Consider the following 19,269-nt stretch of genomic DNA (forward strand, 5'->3'; position numbering starts at 1 on the left):
CTATCTTGGTAAGCACTGCCAGATAAGATGGCCTTGAGTGATATCAAAGGAAGGGGTAACTTGCATTCTCTGAAATCAGTTTCAGACAATTCAGATACATATTTGTTAATCCTGTTCCTAGCAAGAGGGAGGGAGGGAGGAGGAAGGAAGGGAAAAAGAAAAAGAGGCTTAATATTTTGACAGAATTATGAATGAAAAAGCCTGACCAAAGAAGACTGTGCCTGGACCTAGCTTGATCTTTATTTGCTATTTCAATTCAGAGAAATGGGGTGTTTACGCTTTACAAACACCAGGTTGTGGTTTTGTTTTTTTTCTATTTTCTACAACCGATGCAGCTTAGAAGATGGAAAGTGGAAGTAGATGGATGACCAAAAATTGAATGTAAACCTTTCCACTTGTGCCAAAAAATGTTTCTCCAAGGCCTGGGAAGTTTCAGGAGCTCTTATACGTGGGCACTCTTTGCGTGGGTGGGAGAGCTTGATCCAGAAGCATAGTAGAAGCGGTTCTCTCCAAACGTTTGGGCATCACCTGAACAACAAACAATGATGCATCCACCGAAGAGGCAAAGAGCCGAGCCGATCCAGCCGGTGTAGAGGGAATATCCAAAGCTCATAATCATGGTTTCACGGTGAGCACTCACAGGGAACCAAATGGTAGCCACAATGCCACACAGAGCTGGGGAAACATTTAAAACAAATCACTGCAGCCCATCACAGAGTCTAGAATTCCACAGCAATTTACAAATCCTAGATTTAACAAGTGTCAGAAATAAAATTAAAGGTCAGAAAATTGTGCAGTCATATCAACGGCACTTATTAGAATGTGTTGTCATGTAAGCCTTTTGATTGATTTTTCTGAATGCCCAAAGATGCTTTTTCACGAGGCAACTGGGCTTTCTTGTTTTTCTTTGAAGACATTTATCTTCTCATCCAAGAAGCTTCTTCAGCTCTGAAGCTGAAGAAGCTTCTTGGGTGAGAAGCAAAACAACTTCAAAGAAAAACAAGTCCAGTTGCCTTGTGAAAAAGCATCTTTGGGATAACTATGACCTGGATGACTGAGAATCTCCATAGACATTTTTCTGAATGAATTCTCTAAAAAGCAGACACATTAAGTACTATTTCTTAAATGCTCAAGCACTTAACAATTATCTTTCACTCATTGGCTTAAGGTGCAAAATAAACTTGTGACATTTTTTTTTAAATTGCCAAACATGGCTAAGCAGAATATGGGATTGTTAACTCTTAGATCTTCAGTCTTTGACTACACCAAAGCCTAGTGGTCTGAAGTAGCAAACTGAATTAATGCGTTATATATTGTGAAGAAATATCTCCCTTTGGTGAATCTGCAATAGACTCTTTTCTAATTTTATTGAGGATTCTAACAGAAGTCATTTTTTTCCATCTCTCTGCTACTTCTTTTCATTATGCTTTTCTTTCTTGTGTCTTTTTTTAGTATAAGGAAAGGAGATAACGTTCCTCCCTCCAGTCATATAATTTGGCCTTGCAAGAACTGGATCCCTGAATAATTAGCTAGACACTGAAATAAAATAAACATTCTAAGCATGCTCAGTCAAGAGTCCATCTCATCAAAATCAGTTATTAGTTTGAAGGAAATAAAAAATTCATTGTGCAATCTGTCTTTTATTTTACAATCATCTCTTCAACCATCCGAAATACCCTTGGCTTTCCATGTGACCATTAAATCCCAAAAGAAATCATTAAGAGAGACTTTTCCACAGTCACTTTTTAGATATATTGGAAAATGTGGGCAGCCAAAGAAGCTTCAGAGTGCAATAGAACAAAGGATTGCAGCAGCATCTTTTTCTTCCTCCAAAAGCCGAGTTGGTGTAAATGCTCCACTAAGAGAAATCCAAAAGAAATTCTCTATCGTTCTGAGGATAAGATAAAATAATAGATGCCTTTGAAATAATAGAAAATACTTGTGGCTTGGGTTTTAGATTTTGAGCAGTGGTTTGCTCTCCAAGCTTGTTTCAATTTATTTCCCGACCATTTTGTTAACCAGACTAGGTAACATCGTCTTTCCTTGTCCTATTCTCCTTAGCTTATAAATGTCTTCTGTAATAGTAATAATAGATGCCTTTTGGGGGAAGGGAGGCAGAAATTGGACATCAGATTTCAGCAAGGCATTAGAAAGCATGCTTGAGAGGGGACCACTGAAATGGGGCACACAAAACTGCACAGGTTCTTTTAATGTGGGTGTGACACATTGCATGCCCATAAAACAGAAGTGTGGCCTGGGTCACACAGTGGGAGCCACCATCCTGATCTTTTTGGCCTCCCACACCACTGTGTCGAGGGCTTTTTAAAGAGCCAAAATTATTCCGTTTTACATTTATGCCACAAGAATCCAACACTATGGAACTGTCAAAACATGAAGTCCCATCTTGGTTTAGGAAAAAGCAATGACTTGACAACTGAACTGGCCAATTATTTTATTGCCTGCAGTGGAGAGACACACTGGATTCAATCATTTAAATTCTTTGAGAACCCAAGTGTAACAAAACGCTAGGAGAACTTGTGTTGTCCCAGAGACCACATGGAAAACATAATAAGGCAGTGTCGAAATCCCAAGGTTACAAAAGGAAGAAAATTACAGGGGGGAAAAATAGAAAACAGGGATCAAATGTTTGACTTAAGAGGGATAACCCCATTGCCAGGCCTCCAGGACTAGGATATCACAAGCAAAGTTGTGGCTGTTGAAAAGAGAAAACAGCAGGACAGATGACAGGATCTTAGTAAATTCAAATAGTTTCTATCTAGGACCTCCCAGAGCATCAAACGTCCAACCCAAGTCCATGATGGACACTGTTAACTGTGTGTGAGCAACCCTGCCACAAAGTTTTCGAGCAGTGAAATGTTATGGGGAGTGTGTGTTTGTTTGGAGATTCCATTAATTCCACAGTGATTTAGGTAGTGTCAGAGAAGAGCAGAAGTGGGAACTTTAGGACTTGAAATCTCTGCACTTTCAATAGGTAACTCTCTTTGTCATATCCAGGGGCAGCATTTTAAAACAGTGTCTGGAACCAAGAAATGTTGCTGTCAGAAAACCATATCATCATAAAACCATAAGGGATTTCAGGAATCATCTAATCCAGCCCCTTGCTTGGTATAGGATCCACTAAAGTGTTTCAGAGAGGTGTGGAGTCGTTGCTGATCTCCGGGCTTGGTTGTTTTCTTGCAGACATTTCAATACCCAATTTAGCACTGATGATGTTATCTAGTTGGGTAATGAAACATCTGCAAGAAAACAACCAAGTTCAGAGAGCACCAAGCACTGCTCAGTGCAACCATGAGCTATAAATATTCTACTCTTTTGGTCTCAAGCCACTGTTTGAAGACCTCTAAGACAAGGGAAGGAAACTACTTCATGAGGAATCTAATCTCCTGATGGAAAGAGAGACCTCCTGATTCCTGCTGATTCCTAACCTGAATCTACTTTCCTACAAAGAGGAAGCAGATTTACAATGAGGCCATACACTCTTCTCTTTTTATCTCTATGTATCTCTTTCTCCATTCTCCATCTCTAACTCTTCCAGTCAGCACCTTCACCTCATCTTTGCTTTGTCCTTGTTTCACTTTGCTAACTTTTTGGGAAGGCTTGTTCTCTCAATACTTTTTGGAGGGAGAATCAGCAGCAAATGCAGCAAGCCTTGATTATTTGCTTTAGATCCTGTACTGGATTCCTCAGAACAGACCAGTACATCTACAGAGTGTCAAAAGCATCAAAACAGCAAGAATGACTGACAGTTAACTCTCTGCCTTTTTGACATGTCTCGCAGGCATCACATGTGCATAAAAAAGGGAGGGCCTTGATCATCTGGTCATGTTGCCATTTTACCCCAGATGACCCCTCATGCACATCCAGATGTTTCTGGTGCTATCCAGCCAATACATTTGGACAGACAAGCACAGCTAGGAAATACCAGCCCAGAGAAGCTGGATGGAACGAGACTATGATTGTTCTTTCAAATTAATTCATATGAATGGCTCATCTCTCACTCTTCTGGCTTCAAAGATTTCCTTGCAGAAGAATGCATTAACTAATTAGCTGCCAACAAAGGGCTCTTCCTTACAGTTGGGCTAATTTGCCTTCTTACAGTGTTTGAATTGCCACAAAAGAATACTTTATTTTATTTATATTTATTTAAATTTAGATGCTACCTCAGGGGTCTTCAAACTTGGCCCTTTTATGACTTGTGTACTTCAAGTTCCAGAATTCCTCAGCCAGGCATGCTGGCTGAGGAATTCTGGGAGTTGAAGTCCACAAGTCATAAAAGGGCCAAGTTTGAAGACCCCTGTGCTGCCCATTTCATGGTTTGTGGTGACTTGATATACACTGAGCTGCCCCAATCACCAATCCCTGTTTTGTCACAATGACAAAGCTGGTGACTAGGCCTCTCCTTACATTTTTAAGGTAGTATAATTAAAGTATAGCAACTGATGCATTTCCCCCTCCTTCCCAGTACAGGTAGTCCTTGACATATGACCACAGTTGAGCCCAAAACTTCTGTTGTTAAGAGAGACATTTGTTAACTGACTTTTGCCCCATTTTACGACCTTTCTTGCCACAGTTGTTAAGTGAATCACTACAGTTGATAAGTTAATAACCCACTTGTTAAGTGACTCTGGCTACCCCATTGACTTTGCTTGTCAGAAGTTCACAAAAAGGGACCTCAAGAACCTGGGACACTGCAATGGTCATAAATATGAGCCAGAATTTGGATCATATGATCGTGGGGATGCTGCAAAGGTCGTAACTGTGAAAAATGGTCATAAGTCACTTTTTCCAGTGCCGTTGTAACTTTGAATGGTCACTAAATGAAGTGTTGTAAGTCAAGGACTACTCGTATCACTCGTTGGCAGCAAAAACTACAATCAATCACTACCTTTAATGTAAGACAGGCTTGGTGACTACAAATGTGTGTCTGGGACAGAAGTTTTAGCCACATTCCTGGTTGCCCTGCTCCTCCTGAACGATCTTGCAGGTTATTTCTGAAAATGCATCCAGGTCAATGGATCTGTTTGTTTAAATACAGGTCTAATGGTCTTCTGGAAGTGCATTAAACCCATGTCCCCAAAATAGCCCCAATGCAGTAGAGGAGTGCAGGATGATGCTCAAATTTTAGTTTCTAAAACTAAATTAAACTAAACTTAGTTTTTTTTCCAGGAGATCTATCCTGCTTCATCCCATGTCTTTCTTACTGCTCTGCATGTGACCAGTCAGCCAGGCTGTTTTTGGGACATGAGTTTGGTGGGTCTTATGAAAATCACTAGTCCCATCTTCAAAAAATAGCTGCCAACATGGCAAAGAGCCTTGGTGGAGCAGTGGGCTAATGCCTCCTTAAGTAACACCAGCTGCCTAAAATTAGTGCAGGTTCGCATCCCACCAGGCTCAAGGTTGACTCAGCCTTCCATCCTTCCGAGGTAGGTAAAATGAGGACCCAGATTGTTGGGGGCAATTAAGCTGACTTTGTAATAATGCCGCTTGGGGTGTGTGTGAAAGCCCTAACAAGCAGGCATATACATAGAATGAAGGCTACTGCTAAGCTTGTAAGCTGCCCTGAGTCTTCAGAGAAGGGCGGGATATAAATGTAATAAAAATAAAAATAAAATAAAAATAAAGGGATTGCAAGGTGCATCAGGAGAGCTCGCTTTCCCTTCAATCCATGCCCTTTGCTATGAATGCTCATCTCTCGGACACCAGATGAAACCTGAAGGAATGAACAAAAAAAGGGGTTGCAAGAGAATTGAAGTATGGCCAATTGGTTGCAGCATCCAAATCACTCTCTCGTCCACCTTTCCTCAACAGCTTCTCCTCTGCCCTGACTTTGCTGGCAAAAAGACCAAGACAGAAGAAGAATGTGGAAGAGAGATAATAATTCTTGAAAGAAGTAAGCAAGATGGAGACTGGAAACAGCCACTACGTTTCAGTATACTGGTTTCCAGGAAAAGCAGAGAGTTAAATCGCCTGCAGATGGGAGGAACCATGGTAGGAGCAAAGCTGAGCTTGTCTGGCACTAGAGGTAAAGGAGGGGTTGACCTGGACCCAAGAAAACCTTCAGGGAACAGAGATTAATGTCTCTGGGAAGGAGAAGTGGCAGAGATTCTAGGCTGGCAGAATGGATGGCCTGGGACTGGTAGTAAAAACTCAGCTAAGAGTGTTGGAATGGAGGTTAAAGAATTATAATGCAGAAACCTCCAGGGTGTCAAACAGGAGCTAAAATAAAATGTTCCAAAAGCTTTGATTAAAGGTTGCAATCACAGGGAGTCATGGATTAGTCAGTACCAGCAACTTGGAGAAGCAAGATGGGAAAAAATCTCTCTTCTGGTGGGAAAGTAAAAGTTCTAGGCTAGGATTTGCACTCAGGTACATTCTTTTGTTTTCAGGAACATTCCTCTCCTTTATGAATGCTAGTATTGGGGAAGAGATGGCTAATTTTGCCCTTTGTTTTGCATCATTTTATGGTAAATGTACCACTCTACTTGTATTATTTTACTGTATTTTATGCTAACTCAAGCCTTGCAAGTTTTCTGCCATCTTAAGCCATTTCAGCCCAGTTCTTACTCTATTCAGTGGGGGGGAAAAGATGTTGCTTTTGACATTTCTTCCAAAAGAAATAAAACATTTTGGTGAAATTCTCATGGCCAGAATATACTCCTGAACTGATTTTGTTGCAAGTAGCCAAGAGACGGATGTGAATGTCCTATCTCCCATTGAACAATAATCTCTTTGGCAGTTTATAGTCTCTCTGGCTTCCCACATTTCGATTAAATTGTTTTTAAAAAAAGATATTATAAAGGAACTTCCCATAGTTTCCCCCCAAGATGGGAAAGATATTGAGTATGTTGAAAGCCCATCTGATGGGCTGGTTAAGGTGCTGGCCTAGGAATTAGGAGACTGTGAGTTCTACTCCTGCCTTAGGAAATGAAAACAACAGGTTGGGTAACTTTGCACCAATTATTCTCTCTCAGCCCAACATACCACACAGGATTGCTGTTGTGGGAAAAATTGGAGGAGGAAAGAGTATTATCCATGTTCCCTGCCTTGATTTACTTAAAAAGTGGTAAAGGCAGGATAAAAATCTAATACATAAATAAGTTACGCCACATCAATATCCTTTCCACTGGCAGATTGTTTCAAACCAAACTATAAAATTCCTCCACTTTCTCCTATCTGCCAGTCAAAGCATGGCACAATTATTATGGCTCTGAGTTTGAAGTTTGTGGAGGACGTCTTCAGCCAATCATTGTGCAGCTTCAATGGGCCAATAACAGAACACAGGAAATACCAGCTAATGAGCACTCATTCTCCCATTTTCTAACTTTCCCATTCTGGAAGCCTTAGGGCTTCCCTTATCCTCTTCAAGGACAAACAATTTTCTATCCCACACCCCGAACAGAGTCAATGCACTCGAACACATGTATTTGTGTTTCTTTGTAACTTTGAAGGACAACTTTTGATGCCAGGTGATTAAAGAGGAGATAGTTTATTTAAGTAGTAGCAAATACAAAGACAAGTCTAGGAAACCTCATATTTTTTTTAAAAAAAATACATTTGTGAAAAGTTCTGAAATTAATCAAAAGAACTTCTGTCACATAATCTATGAGCGACATAAATAAAGAATGATATTAGGGTTGAAGCCAAATTGTTATCATTGTCATTTTTGCCAGCCTCAAAACACTATTGTGAAGAGTTGTGGCTAAGCTGCCAAAGTCACCATTCCTTTGTTATTAAGGAAGTTATCTTTCCATTTTCAGACATAGTTTCTTTACTAAAGGCAATAGCACCATCAAAATATGCTAGACAATTTTTTTAAGAGAACTGATTGCAACTCAATTCCAGCCTCATTCAATTTTTGCATTCACACATGAGACTAAATCCAGATGTCCTTTTTTTAAAAAAAATGAACAAGCCATAGTGTCTAGTTTGTATACAGCAATCATAATGACTAGAATTATATATTATGCTAAGCCAAGTGAAAACAAACTATACAATGGTTTGTGAAAATGGAAAGATAACTTCCTTAATAATGAAGGAATGGGGACTTTGGCAGCTTAGCCACAACCCTTCACAATAGCGTTTTGAGGCTGGCAGAAACAAGAATGATAACAATTTGGCTTCAACCCTAATATCATTCTTTAGTGATGGAGGAGGAGGAGGAGGAGGAGGAGGAGGAGGAGGAGGAGAAAAAATCCTATAAATCTGCAACCACCAGATCTGTAAGAAGTGGAGTAGAATTTCACTTTCAGATCTAAGAAGTTTGGAATTACAAGTAAGAAGAGTTAGGGATGGTCTCTAAAGCAATCTTCTCTCAAGTGGCCTCCTCCAGATATGCTGAGTCTGCAGTTCCCCAAACGTCTGACCAAACAGAATAGAATAGAATAGAGCTGGAAGGGACCTTGGTCTTCTAGTCCAGCCCCCTGCTGAAGCAGGAGAACCTATACCATCTCAGATAAGTGACTGTCTAGCCTCTTTTTAAAAATCTCCAGTGATTTCTGGATCAAGCTATTCGACTAGTTAATTGTCCTCACTGTCAGGAAGTTTCTCCTTAATTCCTGGTTGCTTCTCTCTTTGATCAGTTTCCAAACATTGTTTCTTGTCCTGCCCCCTGGTGCTTTGGTGAATAACATGACCCCCTCTTCTTTGTGGCAGCCCCTCAGATACTGGAACACTGCTATCATGTCTTCCCTAGTTCTTCTTTTCTTTAGACTAGCCCAGAGGTAGGCAACCTTGGCTCTTTTATGACTTGTGAACTTCAATTCCCAGAATTCCTGAGCCAGCCACGAGTCATAAAAGAGCCAAGGTTGCCTACCCCTGGACTAGCCAAGCCCAAGTCCTGCAGCTGTTCTTTGTATGTTTTAGTCTCCAGGCCTTTGATCATCTTAGTTGCTCTTCTCTGATTTTTTTCCAAACTGTCAACATCTTTTTTGTGATATGGTGACCAAAATTGGCTGTAGTATTCCAGGTGTGGTCTTACTAGTGTTTTATAAAGCGGTACTAATACCTCTATGCCTCTGTTTATACAACCCAGGATTGTATTAGCTTTTTTGGCTGCTGCTGCACACTGCTGGCTCATGGTTAAGTGATTATCCACTAGGACTCCAAGGTCCCTCTCACAGTTACTGTTTTTAAGCCAGGTATTGCAAAGGTGCTTGTACCTTTGATTTTTCCTACCTAAATGTAAAACTTTGCTTTTCTCCACATTGAAACTCATTTTCTTGAATAGGTCCCATTGTTCAAGTTTGTCAAGACCTTTTTGGATCCTGAGTTTGTCTTCTGGGGTGTTGGCTACTCCTGCCAGTTTGGTGTCGTCTGCAAATTTGATGAGTTCCCCCTCAATTCCCTCATCTAAGTCACTGATGAAGATATTGCAGAGTACTGGGCCTAGGACAGAACCTTGTGGTACCCCACTGCTTACTTCTCTCTAAATGGCTAATATTAATAAGATAAGAGCTGAGAAAGGTGCACCCATCCAGACTATAAAGTTCCTTTGAAGTAAGCTCAGCTACTCATGTCTTCATCACTTCTTCCGTGTAGTTTCGTTGGAATAATACTGTACAATAATGCCTTTTTCTAGGATGCTTTTTCAACTTTCCAGGCTAGTCTAGAGAGCTGATTAGCAGCACTCAGGAATTATCTGGCTTCAGTTCTGCATAGCTATCTAAGATAAGCTGCTTAACTATAATTCCTAGTAGTCCCAATCATTATAACCAATGGTTAGGAACTCTTGTAGGCTGGCTACATCTTGAAATCTATAACCTCCTTATCCTTTCTGTCAGTCTGTCTAGGTCTTTGGTTGTTTAACCTGTTGGAACAGTTGGATTTTGGGCTACATATTGCAAATTGCAGAGAACTTGGAAGTCTCTACTGCAGCTGGACATGTCTTCTCCAGTATGGTGGAAACTGGGCATCCATTATAATAAAGCATGATGTCAGTGCTGGCTACCAGAAGCAGAGAGTCCACTTCAGGGCAAGGCAGCACAAAGAAGCTACTCTCCTCTTGGCCAACCCATCCTCCTCCTCAGCTAAACAAACTGGTGAAAAAAAAGACACCAAGGCTTCTTGTTGTGAGATGGCCAGGCTCAAAAATGCACAGGTGCTAATGATGGTTGTATTGGCCATTGTTGTCAGGGTGATACTGACTGGGTCTTCCATACTGATCAGAAGAAAATACATTATATGAGAATTGCTCCTGATCAACATAAGCATAACAGCCCAATAGTAGGGGGAGGAGGACACATAGGGACAATCATCTTCAGAATTCTGTATTAACAAAATGCAATTGACCTCTTTGGTTTCCTGAAAAATGACAACCCCGCTGAATTTGATAGCAGCTTCCAATTTGGCAATTGTGTGAACCAGCCAGCCCCAGTACAAGCTTCCCCATAATGTTGATCCTCAACTGTTCTGTCATCCTTGGTCATTTTTCCAGGACAGGTAGTCCTTGACTTACAACCACAACTGAACTCAACATTTCTGTTGCTAAGTGTGACAGTAGGTTTTGCCCCATTTGGCGACCTTTCTTGCCACAGTTGTTAAGTGAATCACTGCGGTTGTTAAGTTAGTAACTCAGTTGTTAAGAGAATCTGGCTTCCCCATTTATTTTGTCTGTCATGTTTATAAACCTGCAGCTGTCATAAATATGAGCCAGTTGCCAAGTGTATGAATTTTGATCCTGTGACCATGGGGATGCTGCAACAGTTGTAAGTGTGAAAAATGATCATATTTTCAGGGTCGTTGTAACTTCAAACAGTCACTAAATGAATGCTGCGTGCCAGCGGTGGTTAGAACGCAGCACTGCAGGCAAACTCTGCCCGCAGCTTGGCGTTTGATCCTGACCGGCTCAAAGGTTGACTCAGCCTTCCATCCTTCCGAAGTCAGTAAAATGAGGACCCACATTATTGGGGGCAACATGCTGACTATGTAAACTGCTTAGAGAGGGCTGTAAAGCACTGTGGAGCAGTATATAAGTGCTGCTGCTATTGGGGCAGTATAGTTTATACTGGCATCCTTTTCACTGAGTCAAGGACTGGAGATAAGAACTGGAAGGAAGGCTCTTTAGTGTGCCCACAAACCTCAAACACAGCCTCAAGGAGCTTTAAGCCTGTTAGCTCTGGCATCTAATACTTGGAAGTCAGGCAAGTTGGCAGCAGCTGGGAACAGAGGCAAGACAGGGATCAGCAACTGGAAAAGGACATTTTATGCCAGCATTGCTTTCTTCCAACTCAAGGCTGGACAGAGAGAACCCTAATTTAGTAATACAGAGAAGCCCACCACATCTGCATAAAGTAGCTACAGGCAGTATGCATGGCCCCAGTTGGAGATGGAATGGTCTGTTGCTAACCATGGCAGTTGTTAAATGAGTTGTGCCTGATTTTATGTCCTTTTAATGCCACAGTTGTTAAGTGATCACCCTAACTGTTAAGTGAATCATATAGTCATTAAGCGGATCCAGCTTCCCCCCCCCCCATTGAGTTTGCTTGCTACTGCTATTGTAAATCAAGGACTACCTGTATTCCCAAAAATTGCCTAGCATAAAATGGATGGAGTCTTGCATCAATACTTAACCAGCTCAGGAAAGGACGTAGTACATGCATTCACACATCTTAAGCTCCATTCATGTCAACATTGGTTAGATTTGTTGAGGTTTAGAGTGAGTTAGGCAGATCAGTGCCATTTGGGTAAGATATAATTCAATATATTGTATAGATCAGGGGTCTTCAAACTTGGCCCTTTTATGACTTGTGGACTTCAACTCCCAGACTTGCCTGGCTGAGGAATTCTGGGAGTTGAAGTCCACAAGTCATAAAAGGGCCAAGTTTGAAGACCCCTGGTATACAGTAGATATTCAAAACAGGTTAATGTAGCATGCTTGAATGCAGCCTTCAAGGAGAGGCTGGCTCTGTTCCAGGTTAGAGTGATGATAACTATGATCCGGGGGTCAAGCACAGCTTTGTGGATCTCTCACTTGCTAGATTAGAGTTTGATTAGCAATCAAGGAAGAGAATTGAGACATGGGGAAAACCTTACCCAAGAGGATTAGAAGGATTCCACCCAACTGAGAACGCCGATACTTAGCCACTCCAGGTTCATGGCCCATCCGAATGCAAGGCAAAACAGTCACCAAGAGGAAAACAGCTGGGAGTCCCAAAACTGTGGCAGCAATCATCAGGGCCCGACATGCCTGTACATACCCTGTGGGAAGAAAGAGTTCAGAACGTGCAAACCTACAGTGTTCGATGGTGTATATCTGCTTTAAATAACAGGGATGACCTCGACAATTGCAACTACCAAACAAAGGCCTTCCCCAGAGGGAAAAATCCATTTGCATGACTGAAAACTTCCATCTGCACTTCCTCTCAGTGGGACCTCTAAAGCAGGGGACAGACAACCTTTTTTTCCAGAGAGGAAAGGATAGTCCTTCCCTTCCAAAGGCTGCACAGATGACAACACAATAGAGGAAGCAGAGTCTACAATTTTGAACTGGTTTGTTGTTGTTGTTGTTGTTTTTCCTGTGGCAGTGGCAAACATGCTGGCTTGTTACTTTTATATCAAACTTTCCAGAAAGTGACATCAGCTATTTTTATCATTTTCTTCCTAATTGTCAGTTTTAGGATTTGGGGGTGAACTAAAACTCAACAGGAATGCCCGCTGCAGCCACAAAGTCAGGTACACGTACGGTGCTCTGTACCAGGAATCCTCAAACTTGGCCACTTTAAGACTTGTGGACTTCAACTCCCAGAATTCACCAGCCAGCCATGCTGGCTGTGGAGTTCTGGGAGTTGAAGTCCACAAGTTTTAAAGTGGCCAGGTTTGAGGACCCCTGCTCTGTACTGAAGCCCCTAGGCATGCCAGGTACCTTCTAAAAGGGAAAGGTGGAAACTTTCTTACTTGGAATAATAGGCTGGCAAGCAGACTGAAACCAATCAGCTCAAAATAATAATCTCCAAGGCTAAAAAATGTAGCAAAAAGTGAAGCAAGAATGCCTAGGAATTCTCTGAGCTCACAAATTGATTTCTAAATTAAGTATAGGGCATGGGTAGGCAACCTTGGGTCTTTTATGACTCATGGACTTCAACTCCCAGAATTCCTGAGCCAGCCATGCTGAGGGGAAAGGGAGAGGTTTCCAAGCTGAGCCATGCTGGCTCAGGAATTCTGGGAGTTGAAGTCCACGAGTCATAAAAGAGCCAAGGTTGCCTACCCTTGGTATAGGGTGATAATAGGTTGTCTTCTTCCAACTACGGGTTGACTTACAATCACAACTGAGCCCCAAAAGCAAGAGAGTTGTTAAGCTGTGCCCCATTTTAATGACCTGTTTTGCCATGGTTGTTAAGTGAATCATGCGGTTAAGTGAATCTGGCTTCTCCATGGACTGTTTGGCAAAAGGCAGCTGGGAAGGTTACAAGTGATCCTGGGATGGCACAACAGTTATAAATATAAGCCAGTTGCCAAGCACCCAAATTTTTATCATGTGACCATGGGGGATGCTTCACTGGTCGTAAGTGTGAAAACTGGTCCTAAATCACTTTTTCCAATGTTGTTGTAACTTCAAACAGCCACTAAATGAACAGCTGTAAATCGAGGACTACTTGAACCATGTTCCTGTCACTTGCAGAATTGCAGTTACAGAAAATAACAGTAAATCATCTTCAATATTAGGAGGGAGCAAAAGAGTTTTATGACTGCAACTTGCTAATGACATCAGATTTAAATAAAAGAGGAGGTTGGTGTTTTGGAGCTTGAATGGGGAGATCTAGATTTAAATCTGCATTTCTCTATAGAACAATTGGAAGACTTGGGGCCAGTCACAGTCTCTGCCTCTAGCTGACCCCACAAGGTTGATGTAAGAATATGGTCTAGGCCAGGGGTCCCCAACCCTGGTCCATGGACCGGTACTGGGCCACAGCATGCCAGCAACTGGTCCGCACAAAAAAACGAAGCCCCATTTGCAGGATGCAGGCAGCACACAAAATCACGTACTCTCTGGTCCGTGGAAAAACCTTTCTCCACAGAACTGGTCCCTCGTGCCCAAAAGGTTGGGGATCTCTGGTCTAGGGGAGGAAAATAATTGTATGGACCTCTAGAGGTTTGAAGATAATGAGATTTACAATCATGCACATCAGAATAGCTCCAGGTTAGAGAAAATTGATAACAGCAAACTGGAGAATTAGAAGTATAAAACCTAGATTTATTATATGCAAACAGGAGCTGGTGTAGAACTGAGCAGTAAGTTAAACATTCTGGGAAAACAGAAGGTCTTCCAGAGAGGAATAACCTATAGTTTGAGTTTATGCTGGCTGTTAATGATGTCATGTTGCCAAAAGTGAGCAGAATTCCAGCTTTCAGGTGCTATTTTATTGGGGACTTTAAAATTTTAATCAAAATATTTGTATTCTGACCTTAAAATCCATTACTTGAAATCTGCTGCAAAAGATTAGCTGTCAAAAGATTAGCATTTAAAACATCTCAGCCTGGAAATGTATTCACAGGGACAAAATTGAATAAAATTTACAGTCCTTCTACACTAATGTTCCCTGGGGTTTTTTGAATTTTAGCTCTATCAGAATTGGAACTGATTTATTAAAGTTCCTGCAAAGTATGCAGAAAATATGTGTGTATATCTCAGCCAGATCTTTTCTAACCACTGGACTAATGTAATTCCTGAAAGGGACATTTCCCTGCTTCACCTTTCATGTTATGCTTGAATGTGTGTGTTATGTACTGGGCTCATAGTAATACCACATGGGTTGCTGGAGCAGCTAATGGCTCTCCAGCAACCCAGACTACAAGTCTCCAACGCTACAATTGGCTATTCCTAGGCAGCAATGGTTGTTTCAAACCTATTGGCTGCCGCCTAGGGGGCTAGACTATATATTGCGGCTAGTTGCAGCCATTTGCTCAGTACAGATTCTGCACGAAATAAAATATGAGGTTCCCTGTACTCAGCTACCTCGTCTTCATTCCTGCACCAAAGAACCCGCTATTGAACAGTGTGGATATTTGCAGACTAACCATGCTGTTAGTTAAGCCAATCATGTACATAAGAAAAGCAGAATATAACATCACCTTTTCTGGAACAACTGTCTATTCCTCCATCCTATTTAATAGCTTTTAATTTTGAACTTCTGGAAAACCCTCTAAGTTCTAGCAACCTTCATCAGCTGATATTCAGATGTATCTTTGAATTAGGAGATTACATAGAAACTGGCCATTAATAAACGTGTCCTCCCAGGAGCCCTTTGACTTGGTGGTCATTTCTATCCAATGGCAGGGAGTTCCATAAGTCCATGAAGCAACATATAAAAGGCTATTTCCAACTCTTACCAATCAAACTGGTGCTCATAATGTTACAATGAAATAAAATGAAATAAGACCAATATACCAAGCTTTTAAAAATGATATCATACTGTCTGGGTGAGGTCAAGCTTCTAGTTAGAATATCTCATTAGTCAGGAACTCACTAGCCAGCCTCAAGTAATTAGTCAAGGCTCTGACCTGCAGTTGAGGGATAATAGAGAAAAATATATTATTATATATAACATAATAATATATTATTCTCTATTATCCCTCAACTGCATATATAATATAATAATATATGAGATATTTAGGAAACAAATATAGGTTATAGGTTTGTGACTACATAAAATATTTCATGATTCTAATTTGTTGCATCTTTTAAGCATTGTTTTATGTCATATGCACACAATGTGATCAGTCCTCTCAATTTAATATTTTCAACTTTCTTAAATGTTATATGTGTATCTGTGCATGTGTGTGTGTGTGTGTATGTGTGTGCGTACGTGCATTAAAAAAATAAAAAAATTATGTGGATTATAAATATTATTGTCATAATCTTTATATCCTTTATAATGGATGTGTGCACGCACACAGGATTTTTATACATGCATGCACACATGTATACAAATCCTAAAATCTGGAGAAGAGGAGGAACATCTTTAACATATGTTTAATATTGATTGATAATGACTAATTGATAAATGTATGAACACTGTTTGTTAATAATAATGCTAATTATCATGCTAACCCTTTGTTTAGTTCTTTATTATCAGAAAAACATATCCTTCCTGGAGAAAGTGACTCTTGTAAAGTCATGGTCTAATAGGCTAGAGAGTCATAAAAAAACCCCACTTTTTTTTGACATGGTGATTCTAAAACATATCCTCCCTGATAGCACAAACTTCCCATGCTGGAATAAAAGAATTCAGCTGTTACTGTTTGTATAGCTTTGTATTTTGTACCATACAGTGTGGAAAATATTTTCATTGTCTCCATTCCCACACAAAGTCACTGAAGCTAACCCACCAGTAAAAAAGAGCTTGGTGATACAGAGCAGATGGTATATTAGATTTCATTCCAGGCTGGGAAAGACCTGCCCAATAGTATAAACAGGATTTACCAGATAGCCCCTAAGCCCAACCTATTTTAAGACAAATGTCAAAGCGTCTATGAGTCCCATTTTACTGATAGTTAAATAGAGACCCCAAGATCCAGAATCACACAAATTTCAGTGGCAATTTCTAGGAATTAGGGCCTGGCTGTGGAGTCAAAGACAGGCTTAAAAGATGACCCCATGCCAACCACTCAGAGTGACTGGAAGTTGGGTGGAAAGTAAATTTAAAAAAATTATTACAGTTAGCCTGATTTTTGCTCTGCCCCTTTTGAATATTTCCATTTGCCAGAAATTGGGATATTATGATCTGAGCATGTGCACAATAATAATAACTGATGTGACAATACCAGAACAGAAGACAAAGAATTGGAGAAGAACAGAAAGTCTCAAGATCTGAAAATCGAAACTGAAAAGATTGTGGCATACAGCAACTATGGTGGTCCCATGGGGGTTACTGGGCACACTGAGTACCACACTAAAAAAAAATCTTGGATGGCACTTAGAAAATTGATAAATTTTCCATCTCTCAATTGCAAAAGGCCACACTGCTCGTATCCATACATATATACCAAGCCCGATACATTATGATGTCCTAAGTTCTTGGGAAGAATTCTTCAATTGCAGGAATTGGGTACGTCTAGTCTAATGAAAAGAAGACATGACAGCAGTCTTCCAATATCTAAGGGGCTGCCACAAAGAAGAGGGGGTCAAGCTATTCTCCAAAGCACCTGAAGGCAGAATAAGAAGCAATGGATGGAAGTTAATCAAGGAGAGAAGCAACCTAGCACTAAGGAAGAATTTTTGGACAGTCAGAACAATCGATCAGTGGAACAATTTGCCTCCAGATGTTGTGAATGCGCCAACACTGGAAGTATTTAACAAGAGATTAGAAGGCCATTTGTATGAAATGGTACATGGTCTTCTGCTTGACCAGGGGATTGAACTAGAAGACCTCAAAGGTCCCTTCCAACTCTGTTTCACTGGTGCCCTCACTTCATAAATTCCTTCACAAATTTATCTCTCTCTCTGTTTATTCAAATATAATTTCAAATGCACCCTTTCTATAAAAGATTAACCCTCAGTTTGTTGCTGTTATTATTGGGATTCTAAACAAACATAACTAGATTTCCCCACATATTACTTCTTTGTCTGTTCTAATTCTTTATTATTTTCCATGTAGAAAAAATAGCCTGTAAAATCTTTGGAACATTGTTTGAAAAATTTTCAGCAATTCTACCAAACATTCCCAAATTCCCCTAAGAAGTCCTATCTAAAAATATAATAAGCCAGCACCAAAGCTGTGGGGTTTAGTTTGAGTTGGGAGTCCTTGGCAGTTGCTAGATAATCCATACCTGGTAATATGAGGATGTCCACCAGTGGCTTGCAGTGATACAGCCCTGTTGCCATGACACAGTCAGCCCACAGTCCCTTGGACCCCAGCTCGTCCATCTTCCGGCAAGTGGTGATGGTGTATCCACAAGTCACAACCCAGTCATTTGTGGAAGTGGCCACAATCAAGCCAATCCAGCCGACAAAGCTAGACACAAACCCAGTAAGATGTAAACAAGTGGCAACCATTCTTCTCCTAAGATTGGCTGAACACTGAAAAACTGGTAAGCAAGAAGGCGAGGGTCTGACTGCAAGTTGTCAGCTAAAGGCACTAAAATGAGATCAGCTGGGATGGAGATGCTTGGCATCTCTTAGCACAGCCCCTGGGAGGAGACACCTCCCACACAGATGGAGGGAGGTGGCTCAAAATGTGCCAAGTTTTGTTCTTCTTTTCCCTTTGTTTAAAACTTCCTGCAACTACACAGTAGGAAAAGTGAACGCAGAAAGGCAAATGGGAGTAGAGAGTACACATTTAGGTCTGAGCTTAAACAAGGCCTGATCCTAAGTTAGAAAATGCATTGAGGAAAGATTTGAGGAAACACGAATTAGAGGAAGCGATCCTTTTCAAAAGAAGAGGCAGCGCAAAAGGCCAGCTTATTACTGTGCCCATTCTCTGAAGAGTCTTGTTCTACAACACGCAGGCACACCACCACACTTTTTGCAGAAAAAACCACTGCAGCAAATAAATGGGGTAAATACAGATCCTCAGAATCATATTTGCACCCTTTGGAATAGACGGAGTACAGCAGATGGGTTGGTGGGCATTTTCAGTCTCTTTTCTGCATTGGGTGAAGTTAGGGATGTTTTAAGGATAAAGTGGATGCTTTTGGCTTAGATTACATGGGTCTTCAAACTGGGACCTTTTATGACTTGTGGACTTCAACTCCCAGAATTCTTCAGCCAGCCTGGCTGAGGAATTCTGGGAGTTGAAGTCCACAAGTCATAAAAGGTCCCAGTTTGAAGACCCCTGGCTTAGAAGAAGCTTCGGGCACTCAGAGTAACTCTGACTGCACTCCATGATTGGGCTGATTTATTTTCTCTGGAAAGGTTGTGGTCAGTCATGTGCCTTAAGCCTCTACACATTACAGGTATTCTATGACTCACGACCACAATTGAACCCAAAATTTATGTTGCTAAGTGAGAAATTTGCCAAGTGATTTTTACTGCATTTTCCGATTTTTCTTGCCACTTTTGTTAAGGGAACCACTGCAATTATTAAATTAGTAAGTGAATTTGTTTTCCCCATTGACTTTGCTTGTCAGAATGTCACAAAAAATGATCACATGACCCCGGGACACTGCAACCGTCATAGATATGAACCAATTGTCCAGCATCCGAATGTAAATGACGTGACCATGGGGGATGCTGCAATGGTCATAAATGTGAAAAATGGTCATAACTCACTTTTTTCAGTGCTGTTGTAAGTTTGAACAGTCACTCAATGAACT

The 19,269-nt window shown here is 40.9% G+C and overlaps 1 protein-coding gene across 1 annotated transcript; it reads right to left on the reverse strand.

Annotated features, from left to right (window-relative positions):
- Positions 1-356: 356 nt before the first annotated feature.
- On the reverse strand, positions 357-18,010 carry CLDN11 (claudin 11; the record flags this gene model as incomplete). The annotated part of the gene is made up of 3 exons (XM_081328283.1): positions 357-675; positions 12,052-12,216; positions 17,785-18,010. The coding sequence occupies 3 exons, from the start codon at positions 18,008-18,010 to the stop codon at positions 443-445; spliced, it is 624 nt and encodes a 207-aa protein (XP_081184409.1). The 3' UTR covers positions 357-442.
- Between the last annotated feature and the right edge of the window lie 1,259 nt (positions 18,011-19,269).

The sequence above is a fragment of the Vipera berus genome, assembly GCF_964194415.1.
Source record: "Vipera berus genome assembly, chromosome: 5".
Taxonomy (NCBI): Eukaryota; Metazoa; Chordata; class Lepidosauria; order Squamata; family Viperidae; genus Vipera; species Vipera berus.